General features: G+C 33.7%; 1 protein-coding gene across 2 annotated transcripts; it reads left to right on the top strand.

Annotated features, from left to right (window-relative positions):
* Window positions 1–809: 809 nt before the first annotated feature.
* On the top strand, window positions 810–5,242 carry LOC149178688 (triacylglycerol lipase 1-like). 2 transcript variants are annotated; one of them, XM_089423699.1, is made up of 9 exons: window positions 810–1,076; window positions 1,169–1,273; window positions 1,647–1,787; window positions 1,915–2,025; window positions 2,108–2,251; window positions 3,475–3,515; window positions 3,860–3,939; window positions 4,126–4,252; window positions 4,692–5,242. In XM_089423699.1, the coding sequence occupies exons 1-9, from the start codon at window positions 897–899 to the stop codon at window positions 4,891–4,893; spliced, it is 1,131 nt and encodes a 376-aa protein (XP_089279825.1). In that variant the 5' UTR covers window positions 810–896; the 3' UTR covers window positions 4,894–5,242. The 2 variants fall into 2 exon arrangements, with proteins under 2 accessions (XP_089279825.1, XP_089279824.1); XM_089423698.1 differs by having other exon boundaries at window positions 813–1,076; window positions 4,160–4,252.
* The last annotated feature ends 17,593 nt before the right edge of the window (window positions 5,243–22,835 follow it).

Here is a 22,835-nt window from a genome sequence, read left to right as displayed (position 1 = left end):
TTAAATATTCATAAATGCCTCTTATCATCTATCATTTTTAAATAATAAAGGTTAAACTTTACTTTTTTCCCTTTTATATCTTTACCCAAACTAAAAAGCCTAATCACATTTCATTCTTCAATAAATTTGGGTCTAAACTAAATTGAAAAATTGTTTTTTCCTCCCTTCCGATTATTAACTAACTTCTTATTCTTACTCTATAATTTTATGTCTATACATATATTTATTTATATATATATATATATATATATATATATATTTTCACAATATTTGTAACGATCTATAATATTGTTTTTTAATAAATAAACATGACTTAATCAAATACAATACTATTAATTTGAATATCATAATAAATATGTAAATTCAATTTAATTTAATTTGTAGTGATCTATGATATTGGTTTTTAACAAATAAATGAGTTAATCCAATACCATATTATTAATATAAATATCATAATAAATATGCAAATTCAATTTAATAATAATACATGTGAGTTGAAGCTCACCAAACACAACCTAATCTTCAAAATAATAATAATAATACCAGCCTGCAAACCCTATGAAGACCGGAACAACAAAAATAGGCCACCAAATCTGTGCTTTAAGCTTACCTGGAAAGCTAGGTGCGAAAGCAAGAGAATTGTGATTGGAGATATACTTCGTGTTGTTGTATTTGAAGTTAATACTCATCAAAATATGCTTTCATGGAGTCTCCTTTAGTTAGTAGGAATTTAATGAACGTCAAAAAGAACAATAAATGCATGACACATTTTTACGGAGTAGACGTGTTCGTGCAATACCTTTCAAAAGAATTTAATACAACCAGAGCGTCTGAATTCACAGAGCCCAAACACAGTTTACTGCTAGGAATTTCCTGCCACACCTCTAGAGATACCAATGGCGGGGCTCGGAAAATTGTGGGTTTCCCTTCTCTTTCTGTCACTACGTCTGGCGTTGAACTGGTCTGTGCAATCTGTGGAATTAGGTCCCAAGGAAGCAGCTCATTCGGTTTTGAATGCCCATGGAATATGTGGAACGTTCGTCTGGTCTAAAGGATATGACTGTGCAGAATTTATGGTGAGTTCCAAGTCCTCATACTTTTCTCTCTGAAATTGTTTATATTGAAAAGGAAAAACTCGTCAATATATTGATGATGATGGATTTGGCAGGTCCCAACGAAAGATGGATTTCTACTGTCTGTGCAAAGGATGTCCAGTCCAAGATTTCGTACTGTCGATAAGGAACCCACTTTTCTTTATCACGGAATAATGCAGGTATTCAATAACCAAAAGTTGCAGCGATGTTTGAATCTTTTTCTCGTTTTAATGGTGGCCATTAGTGAATGCTTGGTTAGTGTTGCCTTAGCGAGTGGCAAGAAACACAAAGGGAAGTAGTGTTTTCTAAATATACCATTGTTGAGATGAAATTGGTGGTCAAGATCTTTAACTAGGTTATATTTTATTGAATGCAATGGGTTTTATAAATCTGGACTAAAACCTAGGTCATATTCCACTTGAATACAATAAATTCTCATAAATCTGGATTAGAGCTAGCAAACTACTAATAATGACTTGATGGAAACAAGTTTCAGCTAACCACGTTAACAAATTTAGGTGAACCACCCTAACCAAATGATTACACTGGCAGGGGGGTGAAGCATGGGTTCTGAACGAGCCTCGTGAGTCTCTGGCGTTCATCATGGCTGACTCTGGGTATGATGTTTGGATTGGAAACACGCGTACAACTATGTTCAGCTATGGACACACCATTTACAATAGAACGCAGAAGGTACTTTAAAGAACCATTCCCCGAATTGGGAAATGGAGGTTTTTATAATACCATTCCTCTTTATTTTGCTATCTTTACAACTCTCAGTAGCTGCAGAAATGAGATCTGAAAACTGTACGAGATGTAGGAATTCTGGGATTGGAATGCTGATGATCTCGTAGCCTATGATCTCCCAGAAATGCTGGAATTTGTCAGTGATGCCACCGGGAAACAAATTCTCTATGTTGGTTATTCTCAGGTACAGCACATTGTATTCATATTCTTATGTTAAGATTAACGAGTCTTACAGTTTCTTGAAGCGGATTTGCTTCTAATTGCAGGGCGCAATGGCAGGATTCGCTGGATTTACAAATAGTGAAATGGCAAACCTTGTGAAGAAGGCTGGCATGCTTAGTCCTGTCGCCTATTTAAACCATGTCACTTCTCCCTTGATCCAAGCTGCTGCCTGGCTATATATAGATCGGGTATTAGTGGCTCCCGTTCCTCTTTCCTTTTCAAAATTATTGTAGTTAGTGAAAACTAGTTGTATAGTTTTGAGAGTTTTGTGGTTAGATGCAGTAGAGTGCTTTGGATTATCCACACTTGTTATTGTTGATTAGTTTAGAGTTTGAATGGAGATCCATAATCTTGACATTCATTATAAATTAAATTTGGTTAGAAATTTGATTAATAAATTCAATAGTCTTTAAAAGATCTTAGTTTTATTGGTGAATAATTTTTTTCCAGCTGTGTGAGTTCAAGTTTTTAGAGATATGTTATAATTGGTTTTTTTGTGACATTTATGAAATAATTGTATTCTGAAGACATGTTGTCACTGACTTTTTTGTGGCATTTATTAAAGAGTTGTATCTGGTGTAATAATAGCAACAGATGTTCTAAGTGGCTGATTCTCCATAAATTCTTATTCAAATTTAAAAATAAAAACAAATTCAATAAAATACTTAGTATTATGGACAGTTGTCATCATTAACCTTCATCATCCCAAATCTAAAAAAAAATCCATCTTCAAGATAATCTTTGACATAACTTCTAATTAGAAACTCAATCAACAATGGAAACTGTAAATAATCCAAAGCTAATCAAGTATAGTTTATCTATCGAATTGTAGTTAGTAAAATCCTTCCCCCAAGCCAGAGTTGCTGCCTGGCTATATATATATCAGGTATGAATGTCCCCTTTCTCTCTTTTATCAGAGTTCTTGTAGTTTGTGAAAGAAAGTTCAGTAGCCAGGCAATGGGATTGTAGTTAGTGAAAGGCAGTTCTATATCACTGTAGGTTGTTGCTAATGGTTGACTCTGTTGTTTCTGCTTCTGCTTGTCTAATGCACAACGAGTCATCGATGTGCGATTGAGTGTTTTATTTCAAACAAGTTAATATGTTAATCTGAATATGATGTAACATCATACGCATTTTATTTTTAATTTCTTCTTGCCTGCAAACTAGTCAGAATTTCAGTCTGTAATCCTCAAGGAAGGAAGATACCATTTTATCAACTGTTAAATCCTCAATCTATTTCAACTTTTAACTACTAAATGTTAAATACTAGTCCTAAGTGAAAAATTGTAAATACAATATTGCAAAGCCAATCAATGATCTTTGGAATGCTGATCAGAAACCTGTGGTTAGTGAATGACAGTTCAATTGTCTGACTACAGCATTGTGACATTTTACTGATTATGTTGTGTAGGTCGAATTGTCTGATGGTGATTACGAGTTCAGCCTCTCAGGGTAAGTAATGCCTTTGGTAATGTCTGATGGTTGCCATTTGAGAATTCTAATCAAAATTAGAAAAAATATTGAATGAATGAATTTGAAAGCCCATGACAGGCTCCCCGTGACTAATTTGTAGTTCTGTATATCTCGGGGGCTTAGAAATTTGATGATAGTAAATGGTTTTTAGTATGTTAAATGCAATTAAACAGAAATTCTCTGGTTTAATCTAATGACCAGCATCCTGAATTAAGATTATGCATCTCTCCCATATTTAACAATTAAATCTCTCCCATTACAGAGTACCTCACTCACTTTTCTGGATATAACTATATTAAATAATTTTCTTCTTGATTGTACAGTGTACAAGGCAGCGCTACTATTCAATCACTATGCAGGAGGACACGATCCAATTGCATCGACCTATCATCATTAGTTACAGGTTTGTTGAATTCTTCCGTGAAATGGGTTCTGTGAAATGTGAATTAAACAACAATAAAAGAAATCCAACTTATGTAAAGTTTCTAGCCTCGTTTCTAACTCTGAATTGTTTTCTGATGACCCTGTAGTTTATTTGTTTTCTTATACTTAAATGAAATTTAAATATTATTGTTGCTACAATATTCAGTGAAGTTAGGGAAAATGGACTGTTATGTCACCAGGGCCGAGTTGCTGCACGAACGAGTCGATGACCGCATACTACAACAAATACCAGCAGTCCACATCCACGAAGAACCTTGCACAGATGGCTCAGTGTAAGTTTTTTTTGAAAACTGAGCTATTACAGATTCTAGAATATTTCAGAAATTTTATGGATAATAAGCCAAGTCAAACAGCTCAGTGTAACTTCTGTTTACTGGGCCATTACATTACAGATTCTAGAATATTTCAGAAATTTCATAGAGCGAAGTCAAATAGTTAGACTTCCCTCATATTCATTAGATTTTCCTAAAACCTTGCATGGATGGCTCAGTGTAAATGTTAGATTTTCCTAAAACCTTGCATGGATGGCTCAGTGTAAATGTTGTGTTTAAAAATGAGTGATTAAAAATTCTAGAATATTTCAAAAATTCTATGGAACAATTGACTTCTCTCATGTTAATTAGATTTCCCAAATATTCCAAAATATATAACTTCTCTCGTGTTAATCAAAGCAAGCACTGTTATTATCTGAATCATCGAATGGTCTTGCAGTGCTGCGCTCGGGCAGATTTGGAAAATACGACTACGGGCTAGTAGGAAATTTGGCGAATTATTTGACCATCACCCCTCCCTCTTACGATCTGTCTGCTATACCGAGGCATTTACCATTTTTTCTAGCGCACGGAGGAAGGGATATGTTGGCAGACGAAGAGGACGTGAGGCATTTGGCAAAGCTGTTACCAGGATACGTTGAGATTTTGAAGATGCCAAACTATAACCATGGGGATTTCGTTCTCGGGACATCTGCACACAGTGATGTGTACCCTCATCTCTTGGAATTCTTTGGCGAACCCTGATAATCTCCCTTTCTCTTCAAATTGGGTAGCAAATTATGAAATTCTAGAAGGTTAGAGAATTGTTTATCAGGAAGCTTGGGCAATGAGTATTGTTTATCAGTTATTCCATGCCTTGTGGGATTACTATATTCAAGCATATTTCAAAAATTTCATGTTCCTTTGCGGTACCTTAAATTATTATTAGGGGTTCCAGTTTCTAGTGGTTTACTGATGTTTCTGTTTTGAATAAATTATGAGTTTCAGATACGTGGCTTGCCCGTTGTTACATATATACAGGAAAACTACTAATTCCTCATCAACAAAACTTTGAATACATCTATTATTGTTATTTATACCATTAGATTCAACCTGATATTTATTGTTAGATTAACTATTAGAGTGAGCGCAGGTGTTTGCTGATGTGTTACCTTTTAGATCTCATCTCTTTACTACTTTTATTTGACTATCGAAACAAATGGAAGGCCGGTGGGTTATTAACTTTAATTGGAAAATTGTTTGAATTATGAGTTTCAGATACGTGGCTTGCCCGTTGTTACATATATACAAGAAAATTACTAATTCCTCATCAACAAAACTTTGAATACATATATTATTGATATTTATACCATTAGATTCAACCTAATATTTATTGTTAGATTAACTATTAGATTGAGCGCAGGTGTTTGCTGATGTGTTACTTTTTAGATCTCATCTCTTTACTAATTCAAAAACCAAGCATATTGACTTAAGGTACTATTGGATTCCGCATGTCGCATGTGTTGGAGGAAGAACTGTTATCCTTGGAAAAGATCCATATAGATAGGAACCCTTATGCTCACTAAGATTCTACCACGAAATAAACATGAGTTATGTAGAGGCATGGTAGGACTCGGTGTGACTTGATGACTTATTTGGCTTCAAGTGGGAGAATGTTAAGTGTGAAGCCAAATTCACGTAGGATTCTAGATCCTTCTAGATTAGATCTTTTTAGATCTCCAGGATTCTAGATCTTTCTACATCGCCAATAGTTTCTAGAATCACATGCAGGATTCTAGATTCTTCTCTACCGCCATTAGTTTCTAGATCATTCTAGATTTCCATCTAAATCACATACAGAATTGTAGATCCTTCTTCTGCCTCTATAAATTTGTAATTTCTTTGGCCAAGGAAAGCAAGCCAAGGCCCAAGCCTGTTATGTAATGCAAAGTGATTTCTGTTCTCTAGTGATTGTTTTATCTATTCCACTGTTTCTGATTGAGTAATCTTGTTGTTTCTCCATTTGTCTGTCTCTGAGTATAAATCCGTTGTGTGTTATGTATGCTCTGGTCTAACAACTGGTATCGGAGCCAAGTTCGAATATCCACCGTGCAAGTCGCTTGGTGTCATCGCATTGCTCTAGCAGCGTTCGTTAAAACGTTGGTTGTTACCCCTGGAGCTGTTGAAGGAAAAGACAGTTGTTGCAAGAAAATCAAGGTCGTGGACCTATGTTGAAACGTGTTGCTAGAGTTTAAAAGTGGAGATCCGTGGAGATTGGAGTTGAAACGTGGTGTTCGTAAGTTTTTTTTTACATCAAGCTTGCACCTATACATCAGTTTTTTCTCTCAAACCAACATATGTATGTGTGAAATGTGAAAAGGTTAAAACATTATATATGTTTTTATATTTATTATGAAACATATATAATTATATGGTGGTATTTTGAAAAGGGTATTTTAAAAAGGGTATTTTAAAAGGAGGGTCATTATTACTAAATTTTAAAGAGTAATAATTAAAGTTTTATTTTTTAAGTGGAGTTTTTGTGTTTTGGAGTGTGAATTTGATTGAAAATGGAGACAACACTTACCGATATGGAAAAGTTGAGCGGGGCTAATTTTGCCCTATGGAAATCACAGATGGAGGATATACTGATTTTAAAGGATCAATATTTTCCGATTGAGGGCACAACAAAGAAACCCTCATCAATGACAAATGAAGAGTGGAATAAGCTAGATAGAAAGGCGATTGCAACAATCCGCCAATATTTAGCAAAGAATGTGTATTTCAATGTGTTTGGAGAAAAGACGGCTGAAGGATTATGGAAGAAGCTCCATGATCTATATGAGAAGAACACAACATCAAACAAAGTGTTCTTGATGAAGAAGTTTTATAATCTCAAAATGAAGGAGGGTGCTTCAGTTGCTGAGTACTTGAATGAATTTAATATTATTACTAATCAACGTGCCTCTGTTAAAATCATTTTAGATGATGAAATTAGAGCTATTTTGCTAATGTGTTCTATGCCAGACAACTGGGAAAATTTAATTGTAGCTATGAGCACTTCAACAACTACAGGGACCCTGAAGTTTGATGATGTCAGCAGCAGTTTAATGAATGAGGAGTTGCGATGCAAGTCAATTGTGGAAAACCAGGGAGGAGAGGCTCTAGCTCTAGCTGATCGTGGTAGGAGAATGGATCGAGGCTGGCAAGGGCGATCAAGATCGAGAGGCAGATCAAATTGAAGGAGAGGAAGGATCATCTGCTTTCATTGTGGCAAACCCGGGCACATGAAGAAAGAATGTCGATTCTGGAAGAAAGGACAAAAGGATCAGAGACCGTCTAGTACAAATCACAAGTCATCCAGCACAAATGAAGGTGAGACTACTGCTGTAGCCACAGATGGTGATGTGTTGTTTACTATTTCAGTAGAGGATGCATGTGTATATACATCTAGTAGTAGCTTTGATTGGATCCTTGACTCTGGGGCATCTCACCATGTAACCCCATGCAAAGATAGTTTTGTTTCATATAATCCCGGTGATTATGGTAGAGTGCATTTGGGGAATAATCATTTTTGCAGTATTGTTGGAGTGGGAGATGTCCAGATCAAGATGAAAGATGGACAAGATATATTGTTGAAATAGGTCAGGCATGTACCAAAAATGTGCATGAGTTTAATCTCTATGGGACGACTGGATGATGAAGGCTATTCGACAAGCTTTGGAAAAGGAGGCTGGAAGATTAGTAAAGGTGCATTGGTCGTGGCCAAAGGACCCAAGACATGAACATTATACACATTGAAGACACTGATAGGAAAATCAGATTTGGCTGTTGTCACAAAAGAAGGAAATTCAGCAGATTTGTGGCATAAGTGCTTGGGTCACATGAGCGAGAAGGGATTAAAAATCCTTGTTGGTAAAAATTTGTTGCCAGGTTTGAAATCCTACAATCTTGATCTTTGTGAGCATTGTATATATGGTAGACAAAGAAGGGTTTCATTTCTTAGAGGTGGCCATGACAGAAAGAAAAATGTGTTAGAATTGGTACACTCGAATTTGTTTGGCCCTGTTAACATCAAATCATTAGGAGGAGCATCATATTTTGTAACATTTATAGATGATGTATCTAGGAAAGTATGGGCATATCCTATGAAAAATAAAAGTGAAGTGTTTGGAATATTTCAAAAATTCCATGTTGTTGTTGAAAGAGAGACTAATAAATTACTGAAGTGTTTAAGAACAGATAATGGTGGAGAATATTGCTCAAATGCATTTAAGGAATATTGTAACAGGTTTGGCATAAAGCATGAGAAGACTGTGCCTGATACTCCTCAACAAAATGGTGTTGCGGAAAGGATGAATCACATCATTATGGAAAAGGTGCGAAGTATGTTGTCCAATTCCAGTTTGGAGAAGAATTTTTGGGCTGAAGCAGTTAGGACCGCTTGCTACCTCATAAATAGATCTCCAACTACAGCCTTGGATTGCGGTATCCCTGAAGAAGTTTGGACTGGTAAGAATTTGAATTATTCTCACTTGAAAATATTTGGATGTGAAGCATTCATACATATTCCCAAAGAAAATAGAATTAAGCTAGATGATAAATCTATGCAATGCATTTTTTGGGATATGCGGATGAAGATCTTGGTTATCGTCTATGGGATCCAGTTAAACATAAAATTCTTAGAAGCAGGGATGTTATATTTAGTGAGTCAGAAATGTTCAAGAGGACTGTAGGTGAGTTGGAGGTCAAGAAGGTTATTGACAGGTTTGAAGAGCAGCAGGAAAACATCCCACCAATGCAAGAAAATGAACAGCAAATTCACGAGCATGAAGAACAACAAGTGGAAAATAATGAACAAGAAGAAGAAGGAATCTTGCAGGAACCTTTATAGAAGATTCAACCTGATAATGCACCACCACAGTTGGTTCGCAGATCTTCTAGGCCTCATAAGCCTTCACAAAGGTATCCTCCTTCAAACTATATTTTGTTGACTGATGAAAGTGAACCTAATTGTTTTCAAGAAGCTTGTAAAGTCGAGCACAGTAAAGAATGGAAGAAAGCAATGGAAGAAGAAATGAACTCTTTGCAGGAAAATAAAACTTGGGAGTTGGTAAACCTCCCAAAAGGTAGAAAGGCTCTACAAAACAAATGGGTGTACAGGATTAAGCATGAAGGTGACGAAAAGAAGGAGAGGTATAAAGCAAGACTGGTGGTGAAAGGTTTTGCCCAAAAATAAGGTATTGACTTCACTGAAATTTTCTCACCTGTTGTTAAAATGTCATCCATTAGAGTCATTCTTGGTCTAGTCGCTGCTTTAGACCTAGAATGTGAACAATTAGATGTAAAAATTGCATTTCTTCATGGTGAATTGGAGGAAGAAATTTATATGGAGCAGTCAGAAGGCTTCATAGAAAAAGGCAAAGAAGGCCTTGTTTGTAGGTTGAAGAAGAGTCTTTATGGGTTGAAACAGGCACCTCGACAATGGTACAAGAAATTTGATTCATTCATGTTGGAACATGGTTTTCAGAGGATGGAAGCTGGCCATTATGTCTATATCAAGAGGTATGATCAAGGAAAGTATATCATATTATTGTTATATGTGGATGACATGTTGATTGTTGGGCATGATAAGAATAAGATCAATAGATTGAAGAAAGATTTAGGTAGCAAATTTGCAATGAAAGATTTGGGACCAACACAACAGATATTGGGCATGCGGATTATGCGTGCTAGGAAAAACAAAAGGTTGTGGCTGTCACAAGAAAAATATATCAAGAAGGTGCTTGACAGGTTCAATATGAAGGATGCCAAGCCAGTTGGTACACCACTTGCGGCCCACTTCAAGCTGAGCACTGAATTATGTCCTAGTAATGACAAAGAGAAAGAAGAGATGAGTAGAATTCCTTATGCTTTAGTAGTTGGCAGCTTAATGTATGTCATGGTATGCACACGACCAGACATTGCATATTCAGTGGGAGTAGTGAGAAGGCTCCTTACCAATCTAGGCAAACAACATTGGCAAGCAGTGAAATGGATTTTAAGGTATCTCAAGGGTACTAGTCATTATTGTTTATGTTTTGGTCATGATGACACTGTGCTTGAAGGATTTACAGATGCGGATATGGCTAGAGATATGCATACCAGAAAGTCCACTATAGGTTATTTGTATACATTTGTAGGTGCAACAGTATCTTGGGTGTCAAGGCTACAAAGAATAGTAGCCCTCTCTACAACAGAAGCAGAGCACATAGCTGCAACAGAAGCTTGTAAAGAGATGTTGTGGATGCAGCGATTCCTTGGAGAGAGAGGAAAAAGCAGAACAAGTATGTGTATATTGTGATAGTCAGAGTGCCATTCACTTTGCGAAAAACCCAGCATTTCATTCAAAGACCAAGCACATTGACTTAAGGTACCATTGGATTCGGCATGTGTTGGAGGAAGAACAGTTATACTTGGAAAAGATCCATATAGATAGGAACCCTGCTGATATGCTCACTAAGATTCTACCACGAAATAAACATGAGTTATGTAGAGGCATGGTAGGACTCGGTGTGACTTGATGACTTACAGTGTGAAGTTCATGCAGGATTTTAGATCGTTCTAGATTAGATCTTTCTAGATCTCCAGGATTCTAGATCTTTCTACATTGCCAGTAGTTTCTAGAATCACATGCATGATTCTAGATTCTTCTCTATCGCTATTAGTTTCTAGATCATTCCAGATCTCCATCTGAATCACATACAGGATTATAGATCCTTCTTCTGCCTCTATAAATTTGTAATTTCTTTGGCCAAGGAAAGCAAGCCAAGGCCCAAGCCTGTTATGTAATACAAAGTGATTTCTGTTCTACAGTGATTGTTTTATCTATTCTGCTGTTTCTGATTGAGTAATCTTGTTGTTTCTCCATTTGTATGTCTCTGAGTATAAATTCGCTGTGTGTTATGTATACTCTGGTCTAACAACATATATAGAGGAAAATTACTAATTCCTCATCAACAAAACTTTGAATATACCTATTATTGATATTTATACCATTAGATTCAACCTGATATTTATTGTTAGATTAACTATTAGATTGAGCGTAGGTGTTCGTTGATGTGTTACCTTTTAGATCTCATCTCTTTACTAATTTTATGTGACTATCGACACAAATGGAAGGCCGGTGGGTTATTAACTTTAATTGGAAAATTGTTTGGATAGTTGGAAGTACCTCAAGGATGTCAGCACAACACAATAACTCTAGGATGTTAGCAACAACACAATAACTGATCACATGAAAAAAATTATGGAAGAAGTATTTTGTTGATTATAAAAAGACATTTGATATGTCTCTAGAGATAAGCTATGGCGTAGAATGGAAGAACTTGATTTTTTTTTGCATTATAGAGCTCATGTCCATAGGTTCTATGAAGAGGTGAAAGTCAAAATTAGAGCTTTAGTAGGCATTTCAGAAAAGATTCAGAAGTGACATTGGAGTTGAGCAACATTGCCCTTTATCTGCTACTCTTTTTGGTTTATATATTGATAAATTGGAAAAATGACTAAATCTCCAAGGTGCAGATGGTGTTCGGTTAGGGGAGTTTGTGATAAAGTTTCTTTTATATGTTGATAACCTTGTATTGATTGCGAAATCGGCCCATGGATTGGAGATGCACCTATATGTCTTTGAGCATTTTTGTAGAGCAACGACGATGCAAGTCAATACCAATGAGACCAAAATAATGATTTTCTCTAATAAAAGGAAGCAGAGCTAACATGCATTCTTCTCTGAGGGTAACATTCTTGAAAAAGTAAAGGAGTATAAGTATCTTATGAGTGATTTCAATAACAATCTTAATTGGGAGGACTACAAAAAGAAGAGAATTTTAGGAGGGTGGAAAGCATTATACGCTTTCCAAAATAGATGTAGAGAGAAAAAGTTATGGGATTGGAAAACGATCAAAGTGCTTTTTTTATTCTTAGTTTGTTTAGTGATGCTATATGGGTGTGAATTGTGGGTAGCAGTACCATCATCTCAAAATGGAAATAAATTGAGAAGATCCAAAAACATTTGATTTGTTGGTTTTAGAGCAATTATCATTCAATCAAGAAAGAAATTAACAATATTAGGAAACTGAATCACTCACACAATTTAATATAAAGAAAAAGAATTACGTGGGAAAACCCTGACAATGTGTCAAGGAAACCTCCACGGGGCAACGGATTGGAAATATTTATTAATCAAAGATAATTCTCCATGATTACATTCTCTTGGGCATATACTAGTTTTTTAATAACCTCCTCCGTTAAATAGCTATTTTTCAGTATAAAACTCGTTACTAACTTACAAAACTAATTGTCAGTAACTAATAAAGATTTACTCATAATTACATAATTCGTTGTCACATTTCAACAAACTCCACCTTGACAACAATTTTCCTAATCGCTTGCCCATGCCCATTCATTATCTCTTCTGCAAGCCAAGAGAAGCTAAACACCACTGCAATTTCTCTACTGTAATTGGCTTCGTGAATATGTCTGCACAATTTTCTCGTGTATGGACTTTTTTGAGAGCTACTTTTTCGCCATCGATCACATGTCTCAGAAAATGATACCTTACATCAATGTGCTTGGTCTTGCTGTGATAAGCTGGATTTGTAGCCAAGTGAATAGCACTATGACTATCACAGAATACATTCACTCTCTCTTGCGTCTTTCCAATCTCCTCCAGTAGACCCTTTAACCAAATTGCTTCTTTACTGGCATCTGAAACAACGATATACTCTGCTTTGGTAGTGGACAATACAATTGTTTCTTGAAGCTTTGCCATCCAGCTATTTGCTCCACTTGCAAGAGTAAAGACATAACCTATAGTAGATCTCCTTTTGTCCAAATCACCTGCATAATCAGCATCCGCATATCCGCAGACTGAGCTTTCACTACCATTAAATATGATGCAATGATCACTTGTGCCTCTTAAATACTGAAGCACCCATTTCATTTCTCGTCAATGTTCTTCACTTGGATTTCCTGCCAACAACTCCAACGACATGTGAAATGTCAGGTCTTGTAGATACCATCGCATACATTAAGTTGCCTACAATGTTAGCATATGGTACACGAGACATACACTGCTTTTATTCATCAGTTCTAGGACTCAAAACCGAAGAAAGCTTAAAATGGGAAGCTAATGGAACATTAGCAGGTTTGACATTGTTCATACCGAACTTTTCAAGCACTCTTTCTACATACTTTTGCTGTGATAAGCAAAGATTACCATTTTTCCTATCTCTGTGTATCTCCATGCCCAATATATGTTTTGTTACTCCAAGATCCTTCATATCAAACGTCCTAGAGAGTTGAACCTTTAACTTGTTGATCTCTTCCATGATTTTGCTTACAATAAGCATATCGTCAACATACAAAACTAAGATAATGAATATGCCACTGAAACTCTTGAAGTATACACAATGATCATACTCGCTTCTAATAAAGTTGTGGCTCACCATGAAGGAGTCAAACTTCTTGTACCATTGACTTGGAGACTGCCTCAGGCCATACAATGATTTCCTAAGCTTGCAAACTAATCTTCTGCTGCGATCTTGTACAAAACCTTCTGGTTGTCCCATATATATTTCTTCATCCAAATCACCATGTAAAAAGGCTATTTTAACATCTCACTTTTCCAACTCAAGGTTAAGTAATGAAGTTAGTGCCAACATAGTACGAATAGAAACAAGTTTTACAGCTGGTGAAAAAAATCTCATGAAAGTCAATACCTTCAACCTGAGAATACCCTTTTGCTACCAGTCTCACCTTATACTTTTCGATACTTCCATCAACTTTATGTTTCAATTTGAAGACCCATTTGCATCCAACAACACTTCTCCCCTCAGGAAGTTCTACAAGTTCCCAGGTATTGTTCTTGGCTAAGGAATCCACTTTTTCTTCCATAGCCGTTTTCCATTTTTTTTCTATCTGTATCATCCACTGCTTCTTGATAACAAGAAGGTTCCCCATCTTTAGTAATCAAAGCAAAAGAAGAAGAAAAATCTTCATACCTTTTGGGAGTTTTTCTTTCCCTTGTAGACCACCTTAGAGTCACTGGTTGTTGAACTGGTTCAGAAACTTCAACAGTTTCCTTTGTATCTTCATCACCTTTTCCTCCAGAAGTCTCTCATTCCTTTCGACTTTCAAAAAAAGGTCTAGCCTCCAACTGCATTTGTTGATTTGGCGATACTTGTTCTTGTTCAATTTTTTCAACATTTGATTTTAAAAGAGAAGATTCATCAAATGTTACATATCTACAAATGACAATCTTCCGCGACGTAGGATCCCACAACTTGTATCCTTTCAGCGCACAGTCATACCCAACAAAGACATAACATTTCGATTTTGGATCTATTTTTGAACGCTGATTTTTAGGAATAAGAGCATAGGCATCACAGCCAAATATCCTTAAATGTGACTAATCACAACTCTGACTTGACCAAATTTCTTAAGGAATTTTACAATTAATTGCTACTGAAGGTGATTTGTTAACTAAACAACAAGCAGTGGATATTGCTTCTGCCCACAACTCCTTTTGCAGGTTAGCATTGTTGATCATACTTCTGGCTCTTTCCATAAGAGTCTGATTCATATGTTCAACAACACCATTTTGCTGAGGAGTATAAACAACAGTTTTATGTCTAACAATTCCTTCATCCTTATAGTATTGTTCAAACTCTAGAGAAGTAAATTCACCACCATTCTCAGTTCTTAAACATTTAATTGATTTGCCTGTTATTTTGTCTACCATTGTTTTAAATTGTTTAAAGACATTGAATACATCAGCTTTCTTTTTTAACATAAAGACTCAAACTTTTTGGGAGAAATCATTAATAAACGTTAAGAAATATAAAGCACCTCCATACGATACAACAGGAGATGGTCCCCATAGATCAGAATGAATATAGTCTAAAATTTCTTTATTATTATGACTTTGAGTTTTAAACCTATGTTTACACTATTTTCCATACACACAATGTTTACAGAAATCCAACTTCAAGGATTTCAAATCATGAAGTAATTTACGGTTCATCAGTTTTTGAAGACCTTTCTCGCTCATGTGACCCAATCGTTGATGCCATAGGTGAGTACTTTCTTCTTCTTTTTCTAACACAATCGCCGCTTCATTGACCTGAGTACTTCCTTTGAGTCTGTAAAGATTTCCAACCTTTTCTGCTTTCATAACAACTAGGGTATCTTTTGGGAATTTCAGTACTCCATTTTGACCTGTAAACTTATAACTATCAGAGTCCAACACTCCCAAAGAAATCAAATTTTTCTTCAATTCAGGTACATGTCTAACATTAGTTAATGTTCTAATTATGTTATCATACGTTTTAATCTTGACATTTCCCATCTCAACAGTTTAACATGATACATTATTACCCATAAACGCAGGAATACCATTTACAGCTTCATATGAAGTAAACCAATTTCTGTGTGGACTCAAGTGATGAGAAGCACCAGAGTCTAACAACCAACATTCAAAATTCTGAGAGACATTACATACAAGTAAATTTTCATCTATCATACATAATTCTTTAGTAGATAAAACTTTATCTATCATACATGAATCAACTTGATTTGCTTCCTTCTTTCGATTTTCAGACTCTTTCCATTTCCAAAAATCTTTCTTGAGGTGTCTAATTTTATTGCAGTATCGGCATTTGGATTTACACTTTTTACCTTTGATTTAGACTTGGAAGAGCCCCTTGTTTTCTCCCCTTTCTTTTGACCGTCCTCTGGCTACCATGGCTTTTGATGCAGAGGTTTCAAGATTGGACTTCTTCCTTCTTCAGCTAACAGAGCTCCCACAACTGAATCAAATTCCAAGGACTCAGTTGTGCTCAAACTAATAGAGGTAACTAAGTGGTCCCATGACTTTGGCAGGGAACACAACAAGGTGATAGCTTTATCTTCTTCTTGAAATTTAACTTCCATATCCGACAATTGGCAAATAAGTGTATTAAAAACATTTAGATGTTCTACAATTTTTGTACCCTCCTTCATCCAAAGACTGTACAATTGTCTTTTTAGATAAATTTTGTTGGTTAATGATTTGGTCATATATAAAGTTTCCAGTTTTCCCCACAAACATGTTATTGAAGTTTCTTCAACTATATTGAAAAGAACTTCATCCGCTAGGAATAACCTGATGGTACTGAGAGCTCGGGCATCCAAGTCCTCCCAGTGCAAATCTGACATGCCAACAAGTTTCTTCTTCACCTCGTCTAATGCTTTGTGCAACCCTTGTTGCACCAGCGAATCCATAACTTTCAATTTCCATAAGGCAAAGTTGTTATTACCGGTGAATTTCTCCACCCCGAACTTTTCATTTGTCATTTTAGCCATTTCTTTCTATAACGTTCTAAATTTTGATTCTAGGGTTGGTTTATTTATGAATTTGATTTTCCTCCACAATCTGCTTTCAACTATGGTTTCTATCTGATTTTGATTTTCTACAAAAAATTGATCCTCTTGCCCATTTTCTTGATTTAATTTCTAGAATTTCTTTTAACTTACTTCACAGATTCTTAAAAAATACTTCAAACCTTGAGATTGCCTCAAATACACAGATTTTCTTTTTTCGGAAAAAAAAGAAATACTTCAAATCCTGAGATTGCTACCCTGATATTGTTTCTTGAGATTGCCTCAAATACACAGAATTAGAAAAAAAAAAACTTCAAACCGTATGCTCAACAAAATTCAAATTATAAATATACTTATATTTTTTTTTAACTCACAGATTCAACAATCAATTTGTTCAACGCTTTCCAATATCTCCGCTCCAATTCTTAAAATCTACAACGGGTGGTCTAAAAAATGAAAAGATCGCGTTGATCTTTAAAAAAAATGTTGGCAGTGGTCAAATTGAGAATCACTGAGGTGCCCTTCAGGGCCACCGACAATTTCACCTCTGCAACGGCCTCCCACTTCTGTGTCGTCTATTGGGTCTTACTCTACTGAACTATGCACTGGCCTCCTCGTTTCCACAGCCACCGAAATCTCACATGAGTTCTCTACAACGTGCAGTGTTTACCGAACCCTTTTCTTTTGGTCTCAGCGAACCCTCACACGAGTTCTTTGCAATGACGTGGTCTTCAATATAGCGAGTGACACTCCAATTTGAAGGTCGATCACTCCAAATGCGCAATTTTTTTTTCACACCAGACATTGGTAGTCTTGATGAAGGCTTGACGGCTTGACTAATCGATCACTCCAAATGCGCAGTCTTTTTTCCACAACAGACGCTGGTAGTCTTGATGAAGGCTCGACAGCTTGACTAACCGCCTCCCTTTATTAAACCGACGTCTCGACTCCTTTCCTCTTCACAACATTGGCAGGGGCAACATCGTCCTCTCTCGCTCATTTCAACATCGACTCGACAACTTTGAACTCTAGCTCTAATACCAATTGTTGGTTTTAGAGTGGTTATCATTTAGCCAACAAAGAAATGAACAAAATTAGGAAACTGAATCCCTCACACAATTTAATACAAAGAAAAATAATTACTTGGTAAAACCTGACAATGTGTCAAGGAAATCTCCACGAGGCAAGGGATTGGAAATCTTTATTAATCAAAGTTAATTCTCCATGATTACATTTTTTCGGGCATTTACTAGTTTTATAAGAGCCTCCGTTACATCACTGTTGTTCGGTATAAAACTCGTTACTAACTTACAAAACTAACTGTCAGTGACTAATAAAGATTTATTCATAATTACATAATTCGTTGTCACATTTCAACATGATCATGAGCAAGTTCAAAATAAAAATTTTGGCTCCTTATGAGATAATGTTGAGTGAAACCGAAGCAACTCTCACTAAATAAATTGTTATGGGGCATATTATAAGATATCTAAAAATAATATTGAGCAGATAGGAGTAGGTAGATGGCCTAAAGTTATCTTCAATGAAGGCGTGAGTGAAAGAAAGAAAACATGGATGAGAGAAAACAACAAATGGATGCAAAAATAGAATCTTTACCTCAGACCCTATCCCACAAATAGAAAGGAGTTAAAGGATTTTGTTATAGAGAAGTTTTGTAAGCGTATATGGGGAAAGGAGTTAGGTAGAAAGAATAAGTACTATGTTGAGGAATTCAACCCCACTTGTGATCTTTAATAAAAAGAGTACATTGGAGCTAGCATTCGGTGGTGAGAAAATACTCTTATTGGAACTAACTCACATCAACTTCGGTGTGAAATGAGATGGTGGAAAAGACCTAAAGAAGCTTGGGAAGAACGAGTGTGTACTTTTTGCACTCCTGGGCCCTGGAATCAGAAAAACATTTCATTTTGGAATGTGTTGCGTTCAGAATCATCACGAACACTTATTGCAATATGTTAGCATCAGTGTGTTGGCATTGTCTTTTGAGCGAGGGGACTGTGAGAATTCATTTTGGAATGTGATGCGTTCAGAGACATCACAAACACTTACGACAATATGTTAGCATTAGTTTCTTGGCACAAACACTTACGACAATATGTTAGCATCAGTTTCTTGGCACAAACACTTACGAAAATATGTTAGCATCAGTTTCTTGACATTGTCTTTTGAGCGAGGGGACTGTGAGAATTCATTTTGGAATGTGATGCATTTAGAAACATGACACTATGGCAATATGTTAGCATCAGTGTCTTGGCATTGTTTTTTGAGCGAAGAGACAAAAAGAACTAAATTGTAAAAAACGAAAAACAAAAAGACTAATGATCTTATAGACTAATTTTAGTGTCATGAATGTTAAAATATCATTCATTATAAATCAGAGCCTTTCCCATTTGAATTTGCAATAAATTAGTTTTAACCCAAAAAAAAAAACAATTTTAACTAGGTAATAAAATTTACTTAAATTTTATTAATTGAATTGGATAAATGATGGATTATTAATTATGTATTTATCATAATTAACCTTATTAATATATTTAAATTTTATTATTTAATTTTATAATAAATTTATTGAATAAGTAGCTTTGACATTTCATAGGTGATTTTATAATAATTAAAAAATAAACACCTATGAAGGTTGTTAAGGCTATAATCCAGCCAGGGAAATTTTGATTCGTCTTTTTCCATACTTTTTTTCGCGATTGGTGAACCTACCACATTTGAATTTGAATTTGAATTTGCTATTAATTAGTTGGCAAAAGAAGCAACTTTGACATGGTAGTAAATTTTCAAGTAATTTTGACTCGTCTCTGGGATTGAATTGATCATCATTATTAATATCATTAATATATTTAAACATCATACTGAATTTATAATAAATTTATTAAATAAACCATTTTCATATTCCATGTATATGAATTCAACTTTCTGTGATTTATATTGATTAACAAACAAAACTTTTCGGTACAAATCACATGATAAAAATTTCCACTAAATTTTATTTCTCGATGTGATTGAAAAAAATTAATCTTTTAATTTTAGGTTGGATAGATTACCATTTCAATTTTAATGAAAATTTATCTTCATTATTACTGTATTTAATTTTATAATGAATGTATTAAATATACTATTTTAATATTTAATATTTTATTGTTTTTAATAAGTTTTAAATTAAATAAATATTTTAAAATTTAGTGAAATTTTATTAAAATGAATTGAATTTTATTGTGTTCAGATGTTTATAAAAGAGATATTGTAATGTTTGTATTGTTGTATTATGTTAATATTTTGATTTGGTCAAATTACATAAAAAAAAGATTATAATTAAAATAAAATTGAGGTAAAATAATCAATTTACTATTTTGGATTTAACATCTAGTGGTTTTTCCAATGGTATTGTTATGTAAAAAGAATATTTATATCTTTTTGGATATTTGGTAGATTAGGGATTAAGATGAATCTGTGATATATATATATATATATATATATATATATATATATATATATATCAAATTCTTAGATTCATCTTAAACCCCTATCTACCAAGCATATAGATATAGATATTTATCTTAGATTCAATTTTAATGAATATTTATTCTCATTATTACTATATTTAATTTTATAATAAATATATTAAATACACCATTTTAATATTTAATTATTTTTAATAAGTTTTAAAGTAAATAAGTATTTTAAAATATAATGAAATTTTATTAAAATGAATTGATTTTTATTGTGTTTAGATTTCATAGAAGAGATATTGTAATGTTTGCGTTGTTATATTATGTAAATATTTTGACTTGGTCAAATTACATAAACAAATTAATAATTAAAATAAAATTGAGGTAAAATAATCAATTTACTATTTTGGGTTTAACAACTAGTGGTTTTTCCAATGGTATTGTTATGTAACAAGAATATATATATATATATATATATATATATATATATAGATTCATTTTAACCCTCTATCTACTAAGCATCCAAAGGGGTCAAATCTCTTGAGGTGCAAACCTTTTTTAAGAGTGAAAAGAGATTTGATCCTTTTAGGGGATCAAGAGTTAAGACATGGAAGACATGTTAGATTGTCCCGTCCTTTTATGTTAGTTAAACATTTTAACTTAGTGAAATTATATAAATAAAAATAAAAATTATATCAAATAAAATAATTAATAATTATAATTATTAATAAAACATTAACTCAGCCAAATTACATAAAAATAAAAATAAAAAATAAAATTAATAATTGTATTTATAATTATAATTATAATTAATAATTAAACCAGCTTAGATCCATTTTAACTTTGATCTACCAAGCAACCATAGAGATAAAATCTCTCTTCATTGTTAAAGGTTTGCACTTTGAGAGATTTGATCTAGAATTAAAAATGGATTATTTTATTTTTAAACTTTATTTTAATAGTAGAGATTATTTTTTCGTTTTTGATTAAAAATAATATTGTATTATATAAGAATAATAATAATAACGTCTAGTTCTCATTAAATAAGGTTAATTTAAATATATATTTTTAAAGAGAATATCATTAACTGAGTTTATTTACTTGTAGACAATAATATTAAATTAAATATAACCGACTTAGACTCATTTGACTCTGGATCTATCAAGTGGAAAGGGAGCAAATCGAGCAAATCTCTTGAGTTGAAAAACTCTTTTTTGAGTACAAAATTTGAGGAAAGGTTTACACATCCAGAGATTTGATCCCTTGTGGAGTTTATTCAATATGAATTTAAAATGGATCTAGGTTGGTTTAATTATTAATAATTAATAACTATAATTATTAATTTTATTATTTAATTTAATTTAATTTTTATTTTTATATAATTTGAGTGACTCAAAATATTTAATTCTTTTTTCTTTTTCTTTTTTTCGTTATGTAATTTCTCTGAGTCAAAATATTTAGATAACATAACATAAGAGGATATTACAACGTTTCTTTCATATTGGGTTTGAGAATGTCTATGGGCCTAAAAATTTGATAAAATTAAATTTCAAAAAAATATTTATAATGTCATAAAATTGAATTTTAAAAATATATTTATAAAATATTGATTGTGAAATGAGAGATAGTTTTTGGGCATATGGTATTGATGAACCATGGTATTGTAAAAAATCATATTTACAAGTTAATAATATCCATGGTAAAGTATAATCTCTTGGCTGCATAACAATTCACTTGATTTCTTTATAGGTGTTTATCTTAGCATCCAAAATATGTTTGAGTGATACATAGACATTTATCTTAATATCCAAAATTAGGTTTTAGTCATACATGAAGAAAGGTTAAAGTCTGGAGGGTCAACTCACTTAGTCGATTTTTCATTGTTAAAGCACCTTGTTAATGGGAGGTGAAGGGCTCAATCCTTTTAGACACCCATTGTTAAAGCACCTTGTTAATGGGAAGTGAAGGGCTCAATCCTCTTAGACACCCTTTGGGGTTAGGATCTTCTAATAAGCTTGGTAGGATGTGATATGTTGGGGTGGATTTGCTAGGATATTTCCTTAGAAAAAATAATAATAATAATTAAAAGGTTATTTTAAGTTTTTCCACACCAAATAAGATTAATTGAATTTATTTACTTGTAAACAATAATATTAAATTAAATATAACCAGCCTAGACTCATATTGATTGTGGATTTATCAAGTTGAGTGGGATCAAATCTCTTGAGGTGCAAACCTTTCTTTTAGAGGGACTTGAATTTAATTTAAATATATATTTTTTAAAATACATTTTTAAAGAGTATCATTAATTGAATTTACCTACTTGTAAACAATAATATTAAATTAAATATAACCAACTTAGACTCATATTGACTCTAATATATCTAAAAGGGATCAAATTTCTTGAGGTGCAAACCTCTTTTTTAGAGGGATTTGAATTTAAGATGGATCTAGGTTGGTTTATTAATTAATAATTAATAATTATAATTTTTAATTATATATATATATATATATATATATATATATATATATATTTATTTTTTAGAGTTGTCTCTAGTAAGACTTTTTGGAATCTTTTCTTGTGGGTTTTTCCGGTCTAATTTCTCTAAAATCCTGCAGGAATTTATTGAAATCACAAGCAAATCACAAACTTTATTGAAATCACAAGCAAATCACAAACTTGACGGGTAACCCCTGCACAATTGAAGTGACAACTCCTTTTT

The sequence above is a fragment of the Pinus tabuliformis genome, chromosome 4_1, assembly GCF_031772625.1.
Source record: "Pinus tabuliformis cultivar Carrire ecotype Pingquan chromosome 4_1, CPIR1, whole genome shotgun sequence".
Lineage (NCBI taxonomy): Eukaryota > Viridiplantae > Streptophyta > Pinopsida > Pinales > Pinaceae > Pinus > Pinus tabuliformis.
The sequence above is the reverse complement of the archived record's forward strand: the minus strand, read 5'-3'. Positions and strand labels throughout refer to the sequence as shown.

Coding starts and splice junctions, on each gene's coding strand:
- LOC149178688 (XM_089423698.1), top strand. CDS start 897: ATGGCGGGGCTCGGAAAATTGTGGGTTTCCCTTCTCTTTCTGTCACTA. Junction 1,077..1,168: donor ATGACTGTGCAGAATTTATG/GTGAGTTCCAAG, acceptor TGGATTTGGCAG/GTCCCAACGAAAGATGGATT. Junction 3,940..4,159: donor CCTATCATCATTAGTTACAG/GTTTGTTGAATT, acceptor TTATGTCACCAG/GGCCGAGTTGCTGCACGAAC.